Source organism: Engystomops pustulosus, chromosome 4 (genome assembly GCF_040894005.1).
Source record: "Engystomops pustulosus chromosome 4, aEngPut4.maternal, whole genome shotgun sequence".
In the NCBI taxonomy this organism is placed as follows: Eukaryota; Metazoa; Chordata; class Amphibia; order Anura; family Leptodactylidae; genus Engystomops; species Engystomops pustulosus.
In genome coordinates, this window is record NC_092414.1 from 145,644,182 (window position 1) to 145,670,195 (window position 26,014).

Genomic DNA, 26,014 nt, shown 5'->3' on the forward strand with positions numbered 1-26,014 from the left:
AACGGGACTGTCCCGCCCAAAACGGGACGGTTGGGAGGTATGCATGTGCGGGCTGCCCCATTCATCTCTATGGAGCTGCCAGAGATTGGTTAGCGCTGTACTTGACAATCTCCATCAGCTCCATAGAGATAAACAGGGCAGCCCGTGCATGCACGACCGGCTGCTCCAGTCATTCCAATGGGGGTACCTCGGATCCCATCAGTCCCCTGCTCTTGTGATCTGTTGGGTCTCATCACTGAGACCCCCCACCAATCAGCAAGTTAGGCCCTATACTGCGGATAGGGCCTAACTTGCTTTTGTGGGAAAACCCCTTTAAAACCTTTTAAGGGCCAGACTTTTTTTTATATTATGTTCCGATATGTAAAACCATAGAATTCAAAGAAGGTGTACCTTATTTCTCGCATGAGTGTATTGTTTATTTATAGATACTGATTATTTCTATGCACAGAATGTATTACTTTAGTTATGGAGATGTGTTTCAATGGTAGGTAAAAGGTTAAAGTTATGAAACGTGATCTTTTCAGAGTTCATAGTACACGATAGTCGTCTTTGTGCTGCCTGTGTAGAGCACACACCTCCCCTGCTTCATTGTTTGTAATCAGACATTCAGCGAGACTCGCTTCCCCATTCTGCAGGATGTCTATCGTGCAGAAAGCTCTGGTTGGGATACCGCTACTATGGATGCTGAAACGCATATTATTCTCATACCTCTGGCAGGACCTCAGGTTTTTTTTCAGAGCAGCTGGCTATGCACGGAGGATACAACAAGCAGTTAAACGTTGCCCTTCCTTTGGCATGTTGGATATGTTTTTGAAACAGGTGTCTGTCAGACCAAACCAGACATTTATTCTATATCAAGACCAGTCGTATACTTATAAGGAGATAGACCTTAAAAGCAACCAAGCAGCCTGGGCGTTAAGTCAGTATGCAAAACTGAAGAAAGGTGACTGTGTGGCGATTTTCCTGGGCAATGAACCTGCATATATCTGGCTTTGGTTAGCATTAGCCAAGTTAGGATGCCCAATGGCTTGTATGAACTATAATATCCGCTCGAAATCCTTTCTTCATTGCTTTAATTGCTGCAAGGCTAAAGTACTGATTGCTGCTCCAGGTAAGAGAAAATCCAATATCCAGGATATTATGCATTCACGTGTTGGTGAGCAAGGGGGTCCTATACATTTTATGAGTTAATCTGATATACATGTATGGCAGTATCTGCATTATTTCAGTGACACAAGACAGTATGCAATCTGTTGTTTTGCCTGCAAGCAGGGAATCCTTGCAAAATATTTTACTATGATACAAGTAGTCCCATCCCAGGCAATTTGCATGGTCCTTGGAATCCAGCCAGCACAGGATAGGGACTAACTTGCTGATCAGTTGGGGTCTCAGTGATGAGACCCCCACAGATCACTAAAATAGGGGGTCCGAGGTACTTCCGTCAGACCCCTCATCGCTCCCCTAGATGAGAGGAGCAGATGGCTGTGCATGTCCGTTCCGCCCATTCATCTCTATGGAGCTAATGGAGATTGCAAAGCCATGGAGGTACATAGGATCCCTGTTCTCATGATGTGTAGAGGTCTCATCACTGAGACCCCCACCGATCAGTAAGTTAGAGCCTATCCTGTGGATAGGGTCTAACTCATTTTGTAGGAAAACCCCTTCAAGAAGGTCATGAAAATGTTATTATAGAGTGTATAGAGATGTTTTAGATGTAGTATTGCATCATTGACCCACACCTTCTTTGATACAAAACATTTCCAGTAGCTGGCAGTCCTCATGCTGATGCCACCTCGTGTGCCCAGGGCCCTGTAGTATCCCAGCAACTGTTACCCGGACTATACATACTACATTCACGAGGGAGATTTCATTGGAAACTAAAGATGAGAGAGTTTCTATAAATGAAAACTGACCTGCACACATTCCTGTGGAAGCTATGGGAGCACAGCAGATATGTAGATGTTCTAGTTTCTAGATTTTATCATGGTAAAGTTTTGTTCAAAATGTTATTTTTCTGTTATCTGGGCAAGCAATACAAGTAAATACATCAGTGTGTATCTAATGGTGATGATAGATCTTCTGACTATAATAGGTTTCTTCTGAGTGTCATCAGGGTGCCTGGTATTGTACTAGACAAAACAGGGAATCATACTGTGCCATTCACTTCATGTTTTCATGGAAATAAGTTAGACACATAAGTTGGACTTTATAGACTTCTCTACCTTATCAACTGTGTAACTTATCAACTATACAGATAGTGTATGAACAGCTCAAATTCCAGATTATATACTATAAGTAAGAGAACCTCTGTGCTAAAATATGCCAGCTGCAGAAATGCATGGCTTCTGTCTGCCTCTGATAACATATTCAGAAAAAAACATGACATACTCTACTGGATGCCATATGACAAAACTATAGACCCCTAGAAACAGAGAATAGAGATACCTTTCTAAGCATGGATCTAAATCTGCTAAATAAATCAATAGAGGTCCTTAAACTATTGTGTAAGGACCTTATTATTGTCCAATATTGTTGTAGAAAAGTTTGTTCCATCGAAGGTTAAAGGGGTTTGCCCATGAAAAAAAGTTCTCAAATTTTATTGTTTACACAATAAAGATGATTTTTTAACCCCTTACTTTACAATTTTACTCATGTCAGTCAGTGTAAAATTCCAGAGTGTTGGTGGGGATTCTGTGCTATGAGATGCTTTGAGCTGACAATGTGCTTAGATTATCAGGGTCCAGGTTTATACACAATTTTACTTAGTTTCTGGACATTCACTAGAATCTGGTACATAGAAAAAGAGTGATGAGACAGATCAGAGATGATCGATAATGAGATCCATGAGATGGATATAAAACACAATGACATCTCAATTCTGCTACCTCACCTACAACAGACACAGAGTCAGCTCTGCTATATGCCGGATAAAGATCTTATTCTGCTGATAGCTAGTAGAGTAAGTCTCTACACACTGCTGCTTGCTGGCAGAAAGACCCTGTATCTGAGCTGGTCTTGTAATGCACGGGGAAGAGGCTGGAGGCATAGAGCATATTGCAGCATGAAGTTAAAATAAGCTATTGATGAGAAGAATCTGCACTGCCTGACCATAGTAAGAAGATTTATGGTCAGATCCTAGGGGAAACCAAAATTGTATACAGCCAGGACTGATAGACAGGTTGGACTTCTATCTGTGAAATGCTGTATTTTCGTTAATAACTTTGAATTAGAGAATGTGTCATTTTGTTATCCTGAGTATATTCAAGACTCTTGTCCTTATGGGAATACCCTTTTAAAAGTCATCCCTTGACACCTGTACAAGAGGCATCACCCACCACAGTACCACATAGTATCATAGTAGATATGGTTGGGAAAAGATGGATGTCCATCTGGTCCAAATTATAAGGTCTGGGCTTTCCCAGCTATTTGAACATATTGGTGTTAGGTGCTTCAATTTCTTCCAGCTATTCTGGAATTATCAGCTTTTTGATCTCCAGAGAATTGTCTCGTCAGTTTATTTAACTTTGCCTACCATGTAAAATGGTACAGGCTCCTTTGTACTAACCAAGTGGAAGCCTCCTAAATTTCCTTCTGTCCCTAGTGGATATGACTCACAGGCAGATTTGCATCAATTAACATATGCAGCTAGAGGAATGGTTCAGTGATTTCCACGTACTCCTCACAAAGCCATTGATTTCTATGGGTGTTTTCACATTGGCTTTTATTTTCACTGATCCATTTTCCTTGGAAAAAAATATGAAACATGTCCTATTTTTCCACTGAAGCGGATCATGGAAGGCAATAGAACTCTATGGGTCTTCAAAAAAAAAAAAGATTAAACTTAGTTTTCACTGACGAGGCTGATAAACGAGGTTTTGTGTTTTTAAAGCAATGTTAAACCTCCAGTTTTTTTGTGGACACAGAGACAAAACAGAAGCTGAACATCCATGCTGATGTGAAAGAACTTTAACCCTTCATAGAGGTCGTAGCCCAAAATAATGAGGTATAAACTGGATAAAGGAACAGCTATAGTGGGTTGCAAAAGTATAAATTCCCACCGAATGTTCCCTTGTTTTACTTTTAAATGTTACAACCACAAACCTGAATGTATTTTATTTATATTTTATATGACCGAGCAACACAAAGTATTAAGTATTTGTGAAGTGTAAAGAAATGATACATGCTTTTGCAAATTAAAAAAAAATGAAAAGTATGATGATTCCAATTGCCTTTAGAAGTTACCTAATTAGAGTGCATGTGTATATAATGTGTTCTCGGAATTAGGGTGATTTTTCACTGAACCCATTCCAGTTTATGGACAGATTGGTTTTCTCCCTCTGGCTTCAGTGATTTGTCCCTGACGCCTTACTGACCCATTCTTTTCAGTGGGGTCTTTCACACTTCAGTTTTTTTCCACTGATCCAATGTTGTCAGTGAACACAAAATGAACAGGCTCTAAACTGATCAATGAAAAGAAACTGAAGTCGGATCCTTCCTGCATTGTGTCTGGTCCTGCCCTAGGGTTCATGTCTTCTGGTCCGAAGTGCTGGAGTTCCTAAATTTACACTTTGATTTCCCACGATTACTGTCTCCCTCTGTGTGTCTCCTCGGCATCATAAACGAAGTTGTCAATGGCCACTATGACAAAATTTTCTTTAGGTTTGTCTTATACTACGCCCGAAAAGTGGTGGTGATGACCTGGAAGGACCAGGAGCCCCCCCCCCATTAAAAAGATGGATACTACTTAGAGATGAGCGAGCACTAAAATGCTCGGGTACTCGTTATTCGAGACGAACTTTTCCCGATGCTCGAGTGCTCGTTTCGAGTAACGAGCCCCATTGAAGTCAATGGGAGACTCGAGCATTTTTCAAGGGGACCAAGGCTCTGCACAGGGAAGCTTGGCCAAACACCTGGGAACCTCAGAAAAGGATGGAAACACCACGGAAATGGACAGGAAACAGCAGGGGCAGCATGCATGGATGCCTCTGAGGCTGCTTAAATGCACCATTATGCCAAAATTATGGGCAACAGCATGGCCATGACAGAGTGACAGAATGAAGCTAGATAGCATCTAAAACATCCAATAATTGACCCTGACACTATAGGGGACGGCATGCAGAGGCAGCGGCAGCAGCGGAAGGCTAGAGAGTGGCATGGCGACATACCCTAAATGGACTCAGGCTTCAAACCAATGGGTAGCAGAGAGGAACCAAAGGAGGTGAGCAAGAAGCGCTCAAATAATATTGGTACATGATAAAAGTTTGCCAGTATATTTTGTGGATTACACAGCAGGGTGGCGACAAAGTTAACATGGAAGCCATGAAAACAATCCAAAATTCTGCCTGACACAGCTCGTTTGATAAGGGGACGATGTATGGAGGCAGTGAACTAGTAGTAGATTAAAGGTGCTGCAGTTAAAACTATGTTAGTTGGTTCTTGGCATGGAGCTGGCGCTCCGCTGCCAGGCGAGCTTTCGCCAATCCAAGCCCCTGTCTCTAGGCTACTCCCCAAACAGCACTTCTAAAAACCTTTCGGATAAGATCAAGTGTAGTAGCGTTCTTATAAGTTTGGGATATGGCGGGTGAGGGGAATGTAAACATCTGCGCAAGAAGCGCTGAAATAATATCCGTAAATGAAAAAAGTTTTCCAGTATATTTTGTGGCTTACACAGCAGGGTGGCGACAAAGTTAACAAGTTTGATGTGGAATGCCCTGCAATAGCTCTTGGGCGGTGTGCCTTTTATCACCTAGGCTCAGCAGTTTGAGCACCGCCTGCTGTCGCTTAGCAACGGCACTGCTGCTGTGCCTAGAGCTACCGACTGATGGCGCCATGCCCACGGATGGTAATTCGGAGGAGGTGGAGGAGGGGTGGGAGGATTTGGAGGTATAGTAGGCCTTTGAGACCTGGACCGAGGTAGGCCCCGCAATCCTCTGCGTCGGCAGTATATGACCAGCCCCAGGGTCAGACTCGGTCCCAGCCTGCACCAAGTTAAGTGTAGTAGCGTTCTTATAAGTTTGGGATATGGCGGGTGAGGGGAATGTAAACAGATGCGCAAGAAGCGCATGATGCGCATGGAGCTGGCGCTCCGCTGCTAGGCGAGCTTTCGTCAATCCAAGCCCCTGTCTCTAGGCTACTCCCCAAACAGCACTTCTAAGAACCTTTTGTATAAGATCAAGTGTAGTAGCGTTCTTATAAGTTTAGGATATGGCGGGTGAGGGGAATGTAAACAGATGCGCAAGAAGCGCATGATGCGCATGGAGCTGGCGCTCCGCTGCTAGGCGAGCTTTCGCCAATCCAAGCCCCTGTCTCTAGGCTACTCCCCAAACAGCACTTCTAAGAACCTTTTGTATAAGATCAAGTGTAGTAGCGTTCTTATAAGTTTAGGATATGGCGGGTGAGGGGAATGTAAACAGATGCGCAAGAAGCGCATGATGCGCATGGAGCTGGCGCTCCGCTGCTAGGCGAGCTTTCGCCAATCCAAGCCCCTGTCTCTAGGCTACTCCCCAAACAGCACTTCTAAGAACCTTTTGTATAAGATCAAGTGTAGTAGCGTTCTTATAAGTTTAGGATATGGCGGGTGAGGGGAATGTAAACAGATGCGCAAGAAGCGCTGAAATAATATCCGTAAATGGTAAAAGTTTGCCAGTGTATTTTGTGGATAACACAGCAGGGTGGCGACAAAGTTAACAACTTTGATGTGGAATCCATGAAAACAACCCAAATTTCGGCCTGACAAACCTCGTTTGATAAAGGGACGATGTATGGAGGCAGCTATATGGACGACTTTTGGAGGTAGCAATGGAGACAACGTGTGGAGGCTGCTATGGAGACAATTCAATTTGGATAGTGCCTGTATGTGGCAGTCCAAAAAATTTTTCAAACCAGAGGAGCAGGTAGGTGGCCCTCCAGAAAAATGGAATAGATTGAGTGCCTGTATGTGGCAGTCCAAAAAATTTTTCAAACCAGAGGAGCAGGTAGGTGGCCCTCCAGAAAAATGGAATAGATTGAGTGCCTGTATGTGGCAGTCCAAAAAAGTTTTTAAACCAGAGGAGCAGGTAGGTGGCCCTCCAGAAAAATGGAATAGATTGAGTGCCTGTATGTGGCAGTCCAAAAAATTTTTCAAACCAGAGGAGCAGGTAGGTGGCCCTCCAGAAAAATGGAATAGATTGAGTGCCTGTATGTGGCAGTCCCAAAAAATTGTTTAAAACAGAGGACCGGAAAGGTGGCCCTCCAGAAAAATTGAATAGATTGAGTGCCTGTATGTGGCACTCCCAAAAATTGTTTAAAACAGAGGACCGTGTCGGTGGCCCTCCAGAAAAATTAAATGCATAAAGTACTATACCTAGAGCCAGTGGGCCCTGTCAAAAAACAGCCAGTTTCCTCTGCTTTACTGTAGAAAGAGGAGGAGAAGGAGGAAAATGAGGAGGAGGAGGAGTGGATAAATTATTCAGGTTGAGCTTCCTTCACCTGCTGGAGATTTGAAATTAGGGGAAATCCATGCTTTATTCATCTTGATAAGCGTCAGCCTGTCAGCGCTGTCAGTCGACAGGCGTGTACGCTTATCGGTGATGATGCCACCAGCTGCACTGAAAACCCGCTCTGACAAGACGCTAGCGGCAGGGCAGGCAAGAACCTCCAAGGCGTAGAGCGCCAGTTCGTGCCACATGTCCAGCTTTGAAACCCAGTAGTTGTAGGGAGCTGTGTGATCATTTAGGACGATGGTATGGTCAGCTACGTACTCCCTCACCATCTTTCTGTAAAGATCAGCCCTACTCTGCCGAGACTGGGGACAGGTGACAGTGTCTTGCTGGGGTGACATAAAGCTGGCAAAAGCCTTGTAAAGCGTACCCTTGCCAGTGCTGGACAAGCTGCCTGCTCGCCTACTCTCCCTCGCTACTTGTCCCGCAGAACTACGCACTCTGCCGCTAGCGCTGTCAGAAGGGAAATACTGTTTCAGCTTGTGCACCAGGGCCTGCTGGTATTCATGCATTCTCACACTCCTTTCCTCTCCAGGGATGAGAGTGGAAAGATTTTGCTTGTACCGTGGGTCCAGGAGAGTGAACACCCAGTAATCGGTGCTGGAATAAATTCTTTGAACGCGAGGGTCACGGGATAGGCAGCCTAGCATGAAATCTGCCATATGCGCCAGAGTACCAACGCGTAAGAATTCACTCCCCTCACTGGCCTGACTGTCCATTTCCTCCTCCTCCAACTCCTCCAACTCCTCTTCTTCTGCCCATAAACGCTCAACAGTGTAGGACTCAACAATGGTCCCCTCTTGTGTCTCGCCAACATTCTCCTCCTCTTCCTCCTCATCCTCCTCCACCTCCACCTCCTCCGATATGCGCTGAGAAACAGACCTAAGGGTGCTTTGGCTATCAACAAGGGAATCTTCTTCCCCTGTCTCTTGTGAGGAGCGCAAAGCTTCCGACTTCATGCTGACCAGAGAGTTTTTCAACAGGCCAAGCAGCGGGATGGTGAGGCTGATGATGGCGGCATCGCCACTGACCATCTGTGTTGACTCCTCAAAGTTACTCAGCACCTGACAGATATCAGACATCCACGTCCACTCCTCATTGTAGACTTGAGGAAGCTGACTGACCTGACTACCAGTTCTGGTGGAAGTTGACATCTGGCAGTCTACAATCGCTCGGCGCTGCTGGTAAACTCTGGATAACATGGTCAGTGTTGAATTCCACCTCGTGGGCACGTCGCACAACAGTCGGTGAGCGGGCAGTTGGAGGCGGCGCTGCGCTGCCCTGAGAGTGGCAGCATCTGTGCTGGACTTCCTGAAATGCGCACAGATGCGGCGCACCTTCGTGAGCAAATCAGACAGATTGGGGTATGTCTTGAGGAAACGCTGAACTATCAGATTTAACACATGGGCCAGGCATGGCACATGTGTCAGTCTGCCGAGTTGCAGAGCCGCCACCAGGTTACGGCCGTTGTCACACACAACCATGCCTGGCTTCAGGTTCAGCGGTGCCAGCCACAGATCAGTCTGCGCCGTGATGCCCTGTAATAGTTCTTGGGCAGTGTGCCTTTTATCGCCTAGGCTCAGCAGTTTGAGCACCGCCTGCTGTCGCTTAGCGACGGCACTGCTGCTGTGCCTAGAGCTACCGACTGATGGCGCCATGCCCACGGATGGTCGTTCGGAGGAGGAGGTGGAGGAGGGGTGGGAGGAGGAGGAGGCATAGTAGGCCTCAAACACCTGGACCGAGGTAGGCCCCGCAATCCTCGGCGTCGGCAGTATATGACCAGCCGCAGGGTCACACTCGGTCCCAGCCTCCACCAAGTTAACCCAATGTGCCGTCAGAGATATATAGTGGCCCTGCCCGGCAGCACTCGTCCACGTGTCCGTGGTCAGGTGGACCTTGTCAGAAACGGCGTTGGTCAGGGCACGGATTATGTTGTCTGACACGTGCTGGTGCAGGGCTGGGACGGCACATCGGGAAAAGTAGTGGCGGCTGGGGACCGAATACCGAGGGGCGGCCGCCACCATGAGGCTGCGAAAGGCCTCGGTCTCTACTAGCCTATAGGGCAGCATCTCCAGGCTTAGCAATCTGGAAATGTGCACATTAAGGGCTTGGGCGTGCGGGTGGGTTGCACTATATTTGCGTTTCCGCTCCAGCGTCTGGGGTATGGAGAGCTGAACGCTGGTGGATGCTGTGGAGGATCGTGGAGGTGACGATGGGGTTTTTGTGGCAGGGTCCTGGGCAGGGGGCTGACTATCAGCTGACACAGGGGAAGGAGCAGTGGTGTGCACGGCCGGAGGTGAACGCGCTTGTTGCCACTGAGTGGGGTGTTTAGCATTCATATGCCTGCGCATACTGGTGGTAGTTAAGCTAGTAGTGGTGGAACCCCTGCTGATCCTGGTTTGGCAAATGTGGCACACCACAGTCCGTCGGTCATCCGGTGTTTCCTTAAAGAACCTCCAGACTTCTGAAAATCTAGCCCTCGCCGCAGGAGCCCTCGCCACGGGAGCTTCACTAGTTGACACATTTGGCGCTGATGCACCAGCTCTGGCCCTGCCTCTCCGTCTGGCCCCACCACTGCCTCTTCCAACCTGTTCTGGTCGAGGGCTCTCCTCCGTCTCAGAAGCACTGTGTTCACCCGGCCTCTCAACCCAGCTTGGGTCTGTCACCTCATCATCCTCCGATCCCTCAGTCTGCTCCCCCCTCGGACTTCCTGCCCTGACAACAACTTCCCCACTGTCTGACAACCGTGTCTCCTCATCGTCGGACACCTCTTTACACACTTCTTCCACTACGTCAACAAGGTCATCATCACCCACAGACTGCGACTGGTGGAAAACCTGGGCATCGGAAAATTGCTCATCAGCAACCGGACAAGTGGTTTGTGACTGTGGGAAGGGTCCAGAAAACAGTTCCTCAGAGTATGCCGGTTCAAATGGCAAATTTTGCTGGGAGGGGGCAGACTGGGGGGGAGGAGGCTGAGGTGCAGGAGCTGGAGGAGTGCCGATTTCGGTGACATGGGTGGACTGCGTGGAAGACTGACTGGTGGACAAATTGCTCGAAGCATTGTCGGCAATCCACGACATCACCTGTTCGCACTGTTCTGGCCTCAACAGTGCTCTACCACGAGTCCCAGTAACTTCAGACATGAACCTAGGGAGTGTAGCTCTGCGGCGTTCCCCTGCTCCCTCATAAGCAGGTGGTGTCTCACCCCGCCCAGGACCACGGCCTCTGACCCCTGCAGTAGTTGGACGCCCACGTCCCCGCCCTCGTCCTCTACCCCTAGCCCTCGGGTTAAACATTTTGAAAATGAGAGTTATAACTTGTATTTTTTTTTTAACTTTTTTTTTTTTTTGGTTTTTTTGTTTTTTTGTGTTTTTTAGTTTTTAAAACCAAACGATGCTATCCTATTGCTATGGCTATTTTCTAGCCAAGTATTACAGCACACTACTATGCCAGATAAGATGACGCTGAGTTATGAAAAAAATAAACATAAAATAAAAAAGGAAATGGCAGACTGTGCCTAGTTGAAATACAACCCCGGGCCCTAATAAATTTTCCCACTTCGGTCTTTGCGATGGATATGTGCGTCACTAAAACACAGTGGTCGCAAGTCTGACTCCAAATTGCTCCCAATTTGATAGTAGATGCACTGCAGCAAGTACAGCCACCAGCAGATCAACCAGAAATCAAATATATCTAACGCTACTGTAGGCGTAATTAAGACGTTTGTATTCTCCTATGGCTATTTTCTAGCCAAGTATTACAGCACACTACTATGCCAGATGAGATGACGCTGAGTTATGAAAAAAATAAACGTAAAATAAAAAGAAACTGGCAGACTCTGCCTAATTGAAATACAACCCCGGGCCCTAATAAATTTTCCCACTTCGGTCTTTGCGATGGATATGTGCGTCACTAAAACACAGTGGTCGCAAGTCTGACTCCAAATTGCTCCCAATTTGATAGTAGATGCACTGCAGCAAGTACAGCCACCAGCAGATCAACCAGAAATCAAATATATATAACGCTACTGTAGGCGTAATTAAGACGTTTGTATTCTCCTATGGCTATTTTCTAGCCAAGTATTACAGCACACTTCTATGCCAGATGAGATGACGCTGAGTTATGAAAAAAATAAACGTAAAATAAAAAGAAACTGGCAGACTGTGCCTAATTGAAATACAACCCCGGGCCCTAATAAATTTTCCCACTTCGGTCTTTGCGATGGATATGTGCGTCACTAAAACACAGTGGTCGCAAGTCTGACTCCAAATTGCTCCCAATTTGATAGTAGATGCACTGCAGCAAGTACAGCCACCAGCAGATCAACCAGAAATCAAATATATCTAACGCTACTGTAGGCGTAATTAAGACGTTTGTATTCTCCTATGGCTATTTTCTAGCCAAGTATTACAGCACACTACTATGCCAGATGAGATGACGCTGAGTTATGAAAAAAATAAACGTAAAATAAAAAGAAACTGGCAGACTCTGCCTAATTGAAATACAACCCCGGGCCCTAATAAATTTTCCCACTTCGGTCTTTGCGATGGATATGTGCGTCACTAAAACACAGTGGTCGCAAGTCTGACTCCAAATTGCTCCCAATTTGATAGTAGATGCACTGCAGCAAGTACAGCCACCAGCAGATCAACCAGAAATCAAATATATATAACGCTACTGTAGGCGTAATTAAGACGTTTGTATTCTCCTATGGCTATTTTCTAGCCAAGTATTACAGCACACTACTATGCCAGATGAGATGACGCTGAGTTATGAAAAAAATAAACGTAAAATAAAAAGAAACTGGCAGACTGTGCCTAATTGAAATACAACCCCGGGCCCTAATAAATTTTCCCACTTCGGTCTTTGCGATGGATATGTGCGTCACTAAAACACAGTGGTCGCAAGTCTGACTCCAAATTGCTCCCAATTTGATAGTAGATGCACTGCAGCAAGTACAGCCACCAGCAGATCAACCAGAAATCAAATATATATAACGCTACTGTAGGCGTAATTAAGACGTTTGTATTCTCCTATGGCTATTTTCTAGCCAAGTATTACAGCACACTACTATGCCAGATGAGATGACGCTGAGTTATGAAAAAAATAAATGTAAAATAAAAAGAAACTGGCAGACTCTGCCTAATTGAAATACAACCCCGGGCCCTAATAAATTTTCCCACTTCGGTCTTTGCGATGGATATGTGCGTCACTAAAACACAGTGGTCGCAAGTCTGACTCCAAATTGCTCCCAATTTGATAGTAGATGCACTGCAGCAAGTACAGCCACCAGCAGATCAACCAGAAATCAAATATATATAACGCTACTGTAGGCGTAATTAAGACGTTTGTATTCTCCTATGGCTATTTTCTAGCCAAGTATTACAGCACACTACTATGCCAGATGAGATGACGCTGAGTTATGAAAAAAATAAACGTAAAATTAAAAGAAACTGGCAGACTCTGCCTTATTCTACTCAAACCCCTAATAAATTTTCCCACTTTGGTGTTTGAGGTGGATATGTGTGTCACTAAGAGCTAAACACAACGGTAGCAAGTCCCCCTGCTAATTCCTCACAATATGGTACTAGCTGCAAATAAAAAAAAAAAAAAGTATAACGTTATTGTAGCCCTAAGAAGGGCTGTTGGGTTCTTTAAGAATCACTCCTGCCTAACAGTAAGCTAATAGAACACCCTAACGCTTTCCCTGAGCAGCAGCAGCTCTCTCCCTAGCGGCATCCAGACAGAGAATGATCCGAGCAGCGCGGGCAGCGGCTAGTCTATCCCAGGGTCACCTGATCTGGCCAGCCAACCACTGCTATCTACGTGTAAGGGTACCACGTCATGCTGGGTGGAGTGCAGAGTCTCCTGGCTTGTGATTGGCTCTGTTTCTGGCCGCCAAAAAGCAAAACGGCGGGAGCTGCCATTTTCTCGAGCGGGCGAAATACTCGTCCGAGCAACGAGCAGTTACGAGTACGCTAATGCTCGATCGAGCATCAAGCTCGGACGAGTATGTTCGCTCATCTCTAATACTACTCATTAACAGTGTCATTCCCCACTACCGGTCCCTATATACCAACAGGAAGTGTCCCCAGAAGTTTGACCGCATCTGGTCCAGATGGTGCGCGACTCCCCATACAGCCTTATAATCACATGTGATATATACTCCTCTCCATGATGAAGGAGACTGAGCGTGCTGGTATGTGTGTGTGTGTGACTGATTGTCTATGTGTCAATAGTTATTTGTGTTGTATCAAGATGTCTGGCTGCAGTATCCTGCTGTTATCTACTGTGTAATATCCCTCAGGTAGTTTTGAAACACAGTAAGAACCTGACTGTTACCATGGCTGTTGTATAATAATCCTGTAATGGGGGGAAGGAAATATGTGACAGACAATCTTGTTCTTCGGTTTTGTTTATTATAATTGTATAAAATTTCAAAAAACTGCAAAAATAAATACTTTAAAAAAAAAATGAAAAGAAACTGAAGTATGAAAAAGACAATTGAATGAAATGGGTCAGTAAGACATCAGTGAAAATTCACTGAAGCCAGGAAGAGAGAATCTGTATGTGTCCTTAAGCCAAAATGGGTTCAGTAAAAAAATCACTGATGTGAAAAGAAAAAAAAGCCAATGTGAAACCACCCTTACTACAGCTTATTTGTGAAGGCATTGTTAGAAAATGCCAAAAAGCAAAACAAAAAAAGAAAACTTTAATATGGTACATGACGCCTATGAACGGCAGCACTAAGCATCGGGATTGCGCCTGTGTGGGCTGTGCTTCCACATTCACAGGTGACATGGATGTAGGGGGGGGGGGGCAGAATAGTCTCAGGCCCCTTCCACACTAGCGAGTGTAATGCGATGAACTCGCATCACACTCGCAACGCAAGCTGCCGGGAACGCACGGCCCGAACCCTGCACCGCGGGAGTGAACTCAGCATGTCAGTTCACTCCCGCGGTGCAGGGTTCGGGCCGTGCGTTCCCGGCAGCTTGCGTTGCGAGTGTGATGCGAGTTCATCGCATCACACTCGCTAGTGTGGAAGGGGCCTTAGCCCCAATGCTCACAGAGACTACCCCAGGCCCCAAATTGCCTCAGCATACGGTATATTTTAGAAAATAGTAAATATTTGGAGAATCTACCATCAGGCTAAGAAAGTAGATTCCTGATGACAGATTTCCTTTAATAAAAAAAACAATGTAAAACATTATTCCTCCCAGCCACTCAGCCCTAGGCATCTAAATGAATACTAAATATAAGCATATTTTTAACATCAAGATAACATTGTTAGAACTATAATGTACTATAGCATTTACTAATTTACGGTACTATAATTTAATATTTAGAATTTAGTACATAAGATGGCCAAATGGTGAAAAATTGAAGTTGGGATATATTACACATTTGATACATTTTACATTAACCATTTAGCCAGTGTTAGTCGCAGAAGGTGCTTCATTCTCTACCTTTTTCACCCTTATACACTGTTTAGCAGTATATTAATAGATAAACATAGGCAGATCCGATCTAGTGTCAATACTGAGTCACAGATTGTAAGAGGGAGAATTCTGAAACTTAACTTAAGGGGTTCAGAGAGTACAATCAGGTCAAGAAGCTTTAAAGGATCCATAATGGTTCTTTGCTCCATACAGAGAGACCAGTACTATAAACAGTGCATTACAGTTGTGGGCTGTAACAGATCTTGAATTGGGGTGGGGCAGCTATAAGTTATGGCCCTGGGTTTTATTATCTTTGTATGGTATTTATAGTGGCATTATACCAAATCTGTACACACTCAATAGTTTGAAATTCTTGCTGTAATGCTGCCATTCCTGTGTTAAATGGTGATAACAGCAACAGCTTTGCTGAATACTATTCTGCAGAAAGGAGGAGTCAACAAATTTTGTTTACCAACATCAGGAGCTAAAACGATTTCCGATTGCTGCCAAATACAGAAAGTTAGGGCTCTTTAACATTGGTTTTGTTTATCACATCTGTGGTTCAGTGATAGAAAGTAATTGATTTCTATGGGTGTTTTTACATTGGCTTGTATTTTCACTGATTTGCTGTCCGTGGGAAAAAAAATAAAAAATTCACAGATCACGGAAGGCAATAGAAGTCTATGTGTCTGCAAAAATAACGGATGAAACATCTATTTTTTTCACTGATGAAGCAATGTTAAACCTTCAGGGTTTTTTTTTTTGCGGATGAAGAGACAAAACGGATGCATCATAGAGACAAAACACAAGAAAATGGAGAGAAAACACAACGGATGTGCAACTGCAGCTGATAACCAACCAACACTAATGTGAAACAGCTTTATTAAGTATATTTCTGCAAAGGCAAACATCCATTTGCAGTTGTCTAAAGACTTAATATGTACCCCTTAAGGCCCCAACACATAAGCAGCATAATTTGATAGGTGTCCCCTTTATACTACCCATAAGCCAAAAAAACAGACTTGTGCGGCCCACAAACTCAGACAGGAATAGGATCTGTTCTGGGCAGTCGGCTCATGCTAGGCGCCATGGGATCCATCGTTGTGTGCATAAGCTCATAGAAAGAAATGGGAATACGTGTTAACCGCTAAAACAATGGCTAGCTTATGGACCCATTTCCTGTTTATATGCATGAGGCCTTAGATTGATAGGATATGCTGTGAGTGAAGGAAACAAGATGATGAAACGGCTGGTGACTGCACCAGTAAGGGAATGATATGTGATCAGCTGTATAAAATACCTTCCTCCTGCTTGTAGAAGTAGGTTCTGAGAGATAAGTGATAGAAGGGGCATTTTCAAGCTTAACTGTGGGCTGCATATAGTTATACAGTAGATAAAGTGATATTCCATAAGTAGAGGTATCCCTTTAAGGACTGTAAAATGACTTTCTGCACTTGGTACTTCATAAACTACTAATATTTTACCTATGATTACATTACATTACTCAATAGCGCCCCAGATTACATATCACCTTCTGCTTCTAGTATTGAGCCAGCCAGCAATACCGGTCCTGAAGAATCTGGAATTACAACTTTATGCATAAACTCTACACTAAAACAAGTTTTAACCTATATAGATCCTGAATGTATGTGCGCATAGACCAGTGATGGGCAACCTTTTGAGCTTGGTGTGTCAAAATTCGCCAAAAAAACGAGCATAACTCGGGTGGTGTGTCACCATGACAAAAAAATATAATTTTGTGATATTTATAGTTTAAATAATAAATCTGTATACTATTTAACTTTTAGGGTACTTTAACTGTAGGTTGTCTGATTGATCCTACCATGTACTGCCATTCTACAGTATGGCAGTATATGGGGATTTTCCCAATCATCTATTACTATGTGCAAATCACACATTGTAATAAATCGGTTACAATCAGTGTGGAAATGCTTAGTAACCTGTGAACTTTCAGTCATGAAACTTCACAGGTTATAGCAAGGGCGCAGGTGCCGCTGTCTGCATCTCCCTTATGCCCTCTTGGCATGGAGAAGGTGTGAGGAGCAAAATAATCGCAATGTCTGGCGATTTGCAAGGCGTTGCGATTATTTCAGGGCTTGTACGTCACAAAACTGACACACAAGCCCTGATGACTGTCTTCTATCATACAGTGCACTGACCTTACTTACTATATGATGAGAGTGGTTGTCCTCCCTTGCCCCTGCTGTGGACATGGTCAGTGTAGAGGTGGGAGCTGCTGGGACATCACACAAGGCAGCAGCGATGTGACCTCTGACTTGCTGCCATCCTCCCCCCACCACAACTATCAGGAGCTGCAGAGGAGCCTCCTGGATGTATGGCCGGGTCACCTCTCCTGCTGTGCCCCATGCTGATACCTGTGCTGGCCGGAGACACTAGGCACAGCTCACACATGGGGAGAAGTTGGCCCGGGGAGGAGGAGGAGGGGGGTGCTGGAAGCTCAGTGCAATCTCTCAGCCTCCTGGCTACTGCACCTGGTCATGTAGGATGAAACTTAACTCTCAGGCAGCCGCGTGTCAGTGAAAATGGCTACGTGTGTCAGCACTGACACGCGTGTCATAGGTTAGCCATCACTGGCATAGACCTTCAAAAATCTAAAATGTGAAAAAAAAATAACTTTTCTGATCTAACACAATAGGCTTGAATCCTGTGCTTGTTACTAAATATACAACTTAGACATGCAATTTGCATAAAAATGAGATGTTACTAAAAATATACATACTCTATACATTCTAAATGTATACATTTGTTATTAAGACTACTTTATTTATTTTCCCAAGAATTGAGGGCCGCTGTGGAGGAAGTACTGCCCGCTCTCTCAGAAGCTGGGGTTGTGGTCTTCTACCTGAGCAGGGACTCGCCCACTGAAGGTGTTCTAAGCTTACTTGACAAAGTGGAAGCTGCCTCTGAAGACCCGATTCCTGAATTCTATAGATCAGGTTCTACAGTAAAAACACCAGCTCTCTATATTTACACATCTGGAACTACAGGTAAATCGTATTTAATAAATACTGCAAAATGTCTTAAACCAATCAGAATCTAGAATAAATCCCTGTACTTTAAAAATTTTTCATCATTGGGCAGCAAATACGTAAAACATATTTTTAAATCCCCCTCTAGTTCATGATAAATGCACAAAACACATTGGGGCACATTTACTTACCCGGTCGACGGAGTTTACCCGAAGTGCATTGTCCGACGACAATGCACTGTGCCGCAATTCACTAAGATCGTGCGCTCCAATATCTTGCATCTGTTGCTTCCCCGCTCAGCTCCGACGGAGTTCACCCTCTTCTTCCTGCTGTATGTAAGTGCATTGGATGCGACTCAATTTGAATCAGTCGGATCGTCTGCCGGTCCATCTCCCCTCCCATTTCTGTTGCATGAAAGCTGGCGCTGCTGCAGCAAAATCCGATTGCATGCGAAACAAACCCCCTTCTAAATAACTGTCACAGAGGAGCAAATCCCGAAAATTTCCAAAATCCGACAAAAGTGCGTTCCGCGGAACCTTAAATAAGCCCAAATATATGGTGCCCTCCTTTTAATCTTCTGGTGCTGGTGTGCTCTGATTCCAAATCCATTTATGTAACATTGCTACCTCCCAAACCTTATTACCTATAGCTATGATACATTTTGGTGTACGGAAAAACATTTGAATGTTAATGGAGACTGTGGTAGCACAGAGTTTCATAGACGTGACCGTGTTACTTTGGCAGGATTGCAAAAAAAATCTTTGGTTACGGTAATTTATTTTTATTTATAAAATAAGGCTTCAGGAACAATAATTGAAAAATGGGTAGCTAAATAAAAGGTACTATTAAGAGGTCATAAAGAAGAAGGAGTGCATGAACACAACAACGGTATTGCTTAAAAAATCTTTTCCATCTCATCATCTCGTAACTGAATTTGATGATGTGAAAAATCTTATTGGAAAATGGGTTTGCATGCATTGGGACTGAATTTATGCCCATTTCATTTATGTATATTCGGTTTATGTAGATATTTTAGGTTGAGGTCTCAACAATCACTTCTAAATGTATCTTTTCTTCGGTATTTATATCAATTTTAGTGGGTGTTGAACCCCTACCTGGATAGGTCATTAATGTTTCTAAGTGGGATAATCTAAGTATAAATAACATTTTAAGCAGTAGAATTGTACGATTCTCTTTGTAGGTCTTCCTAAGGCAGCTGTTATAAATCAGGGACGCCTTTTGATAAGTTCATCAATAAGTACATTGGCTGGAGTTACATGCAATGATGTTTTGTACATTCCATTGCCTTTATACCACAGTGCTGGTCTTATGATTGGGATTCGTGGATGCATCCAGCAAGGTAATGATTTATTTATACATTATATATATTAAATTAAATACTTTTATCTATTATAGATGAAACCTATTTGTATTTCTCTCACATTTAAATAATCTTTTTGACTGATGGTAGATGTCCAGCATTACACGCTTGTTTCTTTGTGGACTTATTGGAACTGTTTTAGTACATAAAGAAAGGGCATATTTTCTACAAAATTTACTTTTAAACAATGTAAATGAGCCACAGACATTCAGGCTGATGTCGCCCGAGTGCCTCTTGGCATTGCCAGGTTTTAATTTATGCAATCACATTCCCTGCTGTAATCCTACCTCCCGCTTCTGACCGAGGAGCTTGGAGAGAGCACACACCGCTCTCTCCATGCCCGGGCCTCTTACATCACCAGTCAGGAGCAGGAGCCTTCTGACATCACCGGTCAGGAGCAGGAGCCCTCTAACATTACTCGGTCAGGAGCAGGAGCCCTCTAACATCACTCGGTCAGGAGCAGGAGCCCTCTAACATCACTCGGTCAGGAGCAGGAGCCCTCTGACATCACCGGTCAGGAGCAGGAGCCCTCTAACATTACTCGGTCAGGAGCAGGAGCCCTCTGACATCACCGGTCAGGAGCCCTCTAACATCAATTGATCAGGAGCAGGAGGTTCATTCACAGCTGGACGGTGGGGGGAGGAGGGTTGAATACATTTAAACCAGGCATTGCCAAAAGGCGCTCAGGCCTCCAGCTTACTTACAAACTGATGGCAGATGTTGTTTAAAATTAAAATTTGAAAGTCCCTTGCATGGTTTCATCCACACAATGTTCCAAGTCTTATACAATGCTCATCAGGAATTCTGGCCACTCATCTTTGCAGAATCTTCTAATTCACCAACATTGAAGGGTTTCTGAACATGAACCGCATTTTGAGGTCTTGCAACAGCATATCAATCCAATTAAGGTCAGGACTTTGAGTAGGCCACTCACAGCATAGTAAAGGACTCTTTAGCAGTTATTGCAAACAATTGATTGCAATTGTTGCGGGTGGCCACTACTAGTTTTTACTTTTGCACGTAGGACCCTGCAGGTTTTTTAGCAGCTTTTTCTCTAAATTAAGACCTTCATTAAAAACTGCATTTTTGTTTAACATATTTTTCGGACTATAAGGCACACCGGATTATAAGGCGCACCATCAATAAATGCCTGCTAAAACATCTAGGTTCATATATAAGGCGCACCGGATTATAAGGCCCACCTGATTATAAGGATGAATGACCAGCAGGTGGCAGACCTGTGCACAGTTCAAGGCAGCTGTTGTCTGTAAGTACAGTACATATACAAGGCGCACTGGACTATAAGGCGCACCTTTGATTTCTGAGAAAATCAAAGGATTTTTTGTGTGCCATCGGTGCTGCGGAGAGGAGAAGGGGATGAGCGCAGCTCACCCCCGCCCCTCTCCTTAGGAGTATACAGCGCTCTGCGCCGTATCACGTAGAAAGATAGGACATGTCCTGTCTTTCTACGGAGCGGTACGGTGCTGCACCGTACCGCTCCCGTACAGGGCTGTGACCCCATAGCGATGTATGGGCGACTTACTCATGTAGGTTTATCTAATACTTACATTAGTTTGGTGATCTGAAAAATATAAGTGCGACAAATGTCCCAAAAATGAAGAAATCAGGAAGGGGCAAATACTTTTTCACAATACTTACTGTAATTTTTCAAAAGTGCTTGGGGATGGAGGGAACGTAGAGAGACTAGTTTTTCAAGATTTTGCATTATATATGAGAAGTCATGATTCCATCGATTAACTGCCAGGTTGTGGTAAATGATTGAGATTCCTCCTTTACAAAAGTGATGATCCACCATAAGTCTTGGGATTCCAAAGCAGTGGATGGGGCAGGTGGTAGTGAAACAGATAAGCAGGGTCACTTGTATTATGTGCTGGAGCTCTGTAATGGAAGTCCTTATTATTGTCTTGTTTTATACCTTTATTTCTAGTAAACTCCATTGGTTATACCAGCATATTCTCTATATTTTATTAATTGTATGATCTCAAAAGAAGACATATATGCTACACAGGACCCCAAATAAAAAAAATCATAAATGATGTTGAACTAATACAACTTATTTTACCCAGGAGCCACCTGTGTTTTAAGAAACAAATTTTCTGCTAGCCAATTCTGGGATGACTGCCGGAAATATAAAGTTACAGCTTTCCAGTATATTGGAGAGATCCTCCGATATCTGTGTAACACCCCAAAGGTATGGACAATTTTCAGAATTTTAATCAATTGCTTTAGTTTTTGTGTAAATATAAAGACACAGAATAGACGCAGGAGTTATAAATATGTAAATAGCTGGATAGATTTAGTCAATTAGATGCAATGAACAGCAAGTATTTAAACAGGTGCAGTCTATTTTCCAGTGCTATAATATTGGTTCTTAAAGGGATGGCGAGATGCACCTTGGTGCTCTAGGATTGCAAGAACATTTGTCTTATAATAAGGATAGCATCATTGGTAGAGTAATGGTTAAAAAGAACCTCTTATGCGGCTCTAAACATAGACAAAATAAAAAACAGTTTGGCTCTAGATTGCACAAATGTCTGAGATGTTTGCTATGTGTCAGAGAAAATTATAGTCAAAAGAGCTGAATATATAGAAAAGAGAGTGCAAGTGAATTCACATAAAGAATGGCTGGAGAATTGCACTTGTGCTGTAAACTCCTGTGTTACCCCTTCCTCTTCAGCAGCAGAGCCCTCGTTCCTATTGTTTCACATGACAAGGTTATTACTTTAGAAAGCTTTTTTGTTTTATATGTCCTGCATGATCTGTGAAGCACTTCAGAACATCATATAAAACTAAAGATTTATTATTATAATAATTCTCAAAGGTTCTCTTTAAAGGAAATCTACCAGTAAGTTTAACAAATAAAAAACTAAACAAACACATCTATGCTTTTCTTCCTCATGGCGGTGGTCTTCTTTAATCTTGAAAGCTGGGATCGCCTGGAAAAAAGACTTATAATTAGCAGGCCGGAGCGTGAGGACAAAATGTCCAATTATCCATGTCTCCTGCGTGACATCACCTCCCTCTCCCATGCCCAATGACCCATTTTAAATATCCTTCTCACAGAGCTTGCATCCCCATGCACCCCCATATTCCCTTCCATCTCACAAAATCTGCACCACATGTCCTCCTATTTTCATGACCCCCCTACATTTTGCAGCCTGCCCCCCATGCATCCCTTTTCCACAGCCTGATACCCTATGCCGCCCACGCATGCCCACTTCTTTCTTTCTCAGTCTGCACCACATATCTCACTCTTTTTCACTCCCTGCATGTCATGACTTTTCTAATACGGTAATTAATCTACAAATATCTCTCTTCCTTCCAGCCTGCGGCCTAGTACCTTCTTACAGCCTGCACCACCAGGTTTTAGTTTTTTCTACAGCCTGCCAAATATCACGACACAAGAGCAGCATCTTTCTACTTACCCTACCACACTGGCTTATCAAACGGCTTTGACATCTTTGCAGGTCCTGTAATCCAAAAATCCACTTACTTAAGTGACTTACTGCACACAAAGTTTTTATAGAATTGTTAACACAAGTTGTAGCAAAAACACAGTAAAATATCTGGCCACAGTTTGAGTGGCCAGGTGTAAGTCTAGACAGACACGTACCCATGCTTAAAACTAGTCCCTGACCTGTTGAATCAGTTTTAATACTCAGTGCGGCACAATTACAAGGGACCTTGCGCCACTTTTCTTTCATATTTTATACTCTCTTTATGTGCAAACTGCTTGCACTTGTATTTAAGAAGTGTCTGCTACACATATGTGTCGCAGGTGACTCATTTGTGTTGCGGCTGCACTATACCCAATGCAACACAAATCTCTGCACATAAAGGTGTGTTCCGATGTACAGTCGGAATGTGCGCCACATTTATCATGCAGAGTTGGACAGAAGTGTGTTGCATGCCACATGTTAAAGGTGAATCAAAAAAAGTTGGTGCACAGTTGGAGCAGTACAGGGGGCGCCAGATTCATGAAGAACGGGCACCACAATTTCTGAATCTGGCGGCCCCTACTCTATACACAGGCAAGCTGCACATAGTGCAGTTTGCACAGTTTTTGATAAATGTGCCGCAGCTTTTGTCCCAATGTGTATTTATCATTCTATAAAAGTTTTTGGTTCAGGTTGGTTTCACATTGGGTTTTTTTTTTTTACATCGGTGATTTCTTACTGAACGCATTTTAGCTTATGGAGCTATACAAATTGGTTTTCTCTTCATGGCTACAGTAAATTTTCACTGATGCCCTACTGACTTATTCTTTTGAATGGGCTTTTTCACACTTCAGTTGTTTCCACTGATCCAATGTTGTCAGTGAACTCAAAAAGAACAGGTTTTAAACTGAAGTGTGAAAAAAAATACATTGAAAAGAAAGGTTATGTAAGGTATCACTGAAACAAAATCACTGAAGCCAGGAAGAGAAAACCAATCTGTATGTGTCCATAAGCAAAAATTGGTTCAGTGAAAAATAACGGATGTGAAAAAAACACCAGTGTGAAACCACCCTAATAATGACATCCCCATTTCCCAGAGGATAGGGGGATTTCAATCAAACCTGAAAGGGTTTCAAGACCTGCCCGACTGCTTCTGTTACACAGTGTACAAAATTACTCGTCGCTGATAATTAAATAAATTCACACATTTTTCCTTTTTCTTCTAGAAATATAATGATAAGGAACACCAAGTACGACTTGCAGTGGGAAATGGACTTAGGCTAGATGTTTGGAAAGAATTTATCAATCGTTTTGGCGATATACATATTTATGAATTTTATGCTGCCACAGAAGGAAATGCATTATTTTTCAACTACACCAGAAAAGTAGGAGCGGTAGGAAGATGCAACAGCTTACTAAGGGTACGTTGTATAGTCCTTTACATATAATTATACCTTCCACCTGCTTCCCATTCAAAGAAAAAAAACTACTCACTATAACAGTCATTAGACCATTTACTCTGAACTGCCCCTATAACAGCACTCTAGAGTGCCCCCTATAAAATGTGTAATCTGGACCAACCTCTTAGAATAACTGCCTGTGTGTTTAGTCTTGAATAATTAATGAACTGTGTATTTAGTAATAATTATAAGTGAGAGAATAATAACATGAAAAGAATATAAAGTGGAATCTGGAAATTTTTGCATTTTAGCGTATGAGACCTTTTGAGCTGATCAAATATGATGTGGAAAAGGATGAACCCATCCGTGATGCTGCAGGAAATTGTATTCGTGTTGGAAGGGGTAAAAATATTTCTTTTCTAAGTACTAAAGAATTAAAACACTTGCTTTAAATAAACGACATTAAAAGGTTTCAGAGGTATTTTGGATTTTTCAGGGTGTTCCTGTTAAGGTTACCGTATATACTCGAGTATAAGCCGACCCAAGTATAAGCCGAGACCCCTAATGTCAACACAAAAAACTGGGAAAACCTATTGACTCAAGTATAAGCCGAGGGTGGGAAATGCATTGGTTACAGCCTCCCAGTACAGGCAGTCCCCGGGTTACATACAAGATAGGGTCTGTAGGTTTTTTCTTAAGTTGAATTTGTACGCAAGTCGGATCTGTATATTTTATCATTGTAATCCAAGCCAGCACTTTTTTGGTCTCTGTGACAATTGGATTTTAAAAATGTTGGGTTGTCATAAGAATCAAGATTAACACTAAAGCTTCATTACAGACGCCTGTGATAACTGTTACAGCTGATCAATGTAGCCTAGGCCTAAAGTACAGTAAGTTACCAACATCCAGAGGTCCGTTTGTAACTAGGGGTCGTATGTAAGTTGAGTGTTCTTAAGTAGGGGACCGCCTGTATATAGTCTGCCAGCCCCTGTAGCATACAGCCTGCCCAGCCCCTGTAGTAGGAAAAAAAAAATAACACTGTACTCATCTTTCCAACGTCCCCCATAGGTCCTCTTCTGTCTCAGACTGTCTCAGACAGAAGAGGACCCACAGGTGACGTCAGAAAGGTTTTTTAGTTGACTCGAGTATAAGCCGAGTTAGGGTTTTTGAGCACAAATTTTGTGCTGAAAAATTAGGCTTATACTCGAGTATATAAGGTATGTTGAATAACAGCGCTTTGTAGAGGTGAAATACCCAAATGTAGCTATATCTTTATTATATAAATTAGCGGCTTGTTTTATTTAAAAAAAAAAGTTATATTTATGTAAATGTGTCTATGTTGCCACTCTGGGCTCCAGCTTCACACCCCGAGAGTACTTTCTCTATTCCCACTTCCTCCTCCCTAACCCCCTCTTCCTACCAGCTGCTACTCACTGTAGCAGTGACGTCTTCAATTGCGGAGCCAGAGGAGGTAACAAGCATGGTAGAAATGCTCTGGAGCCCCAGGGAACTTCATCCACATTTAAAGGATATCTACCACCAGGATGAAGGATTGTAAACCAAGCACACTGCCATGCAGGTGTGTGTCCTCTTGGTCAGGATCCACTCTTCTTTTAGCTTAGCTTCTTAAGTCCTTGTTTTTATGAAAAATTATGCAAATGAGCCTGTGGGTCTCTGGACTCCATAGATGTTGATGGATCCTGGAGCCCCTTTGGCTCATTTTTGATAAAAACAAGGGCTTAAGAAGCTTAAAGAAGAGTGGATCCTGAAAGAGGAGGCACACATCAGTATGTAAGTGTGCTTAATTTACAATCCTTCATCCTGGTGGAAGATGTCCTTTATAT

The 26,014-nt window shown here is 43.4% G+C and overlaps 1 protein-coding gene across 1 annotated transcript in view; it reads left to right on the plus strand.

Moving 5' to 3' along the window:
- The first annotated feature begins 570 nt into the window (after positions 1–570).
- LOC140127366 (long-chain fatty acid transport protein 2-like) overlaps positions 571–26,014 on the plus strand; it is a 33,061-nt gene continuing 7,617 nt past the window's right edge. Inside the window, exons 1-6 of the mRNA XM_072147973.1 lie at positions 571–1,111; positions 17,740–17,949; positions 19,133–19,291; positions 21,400–21,524; positions 23,997–24,191; positions 24,482–24,572. Of these exons, the coding sequence (XP_072004074.1) occupies positions 637–1,111; positions 17,740–17,949; positions 19,133–19,291; positions 21,400–21,524; positions 23,997–24,191; positions 24,482–24,572 (1,255 nt within the window). The 5' untranslated portion in view covers positions 571–636. The remainder of the gene's footprint in view (positions 1,112–17,739; positions 17,950–19,132; positions 19,292–21,399; positions 21,525–23,996; positions 24,192–24,481; positions 24,573–26,014) is intronic.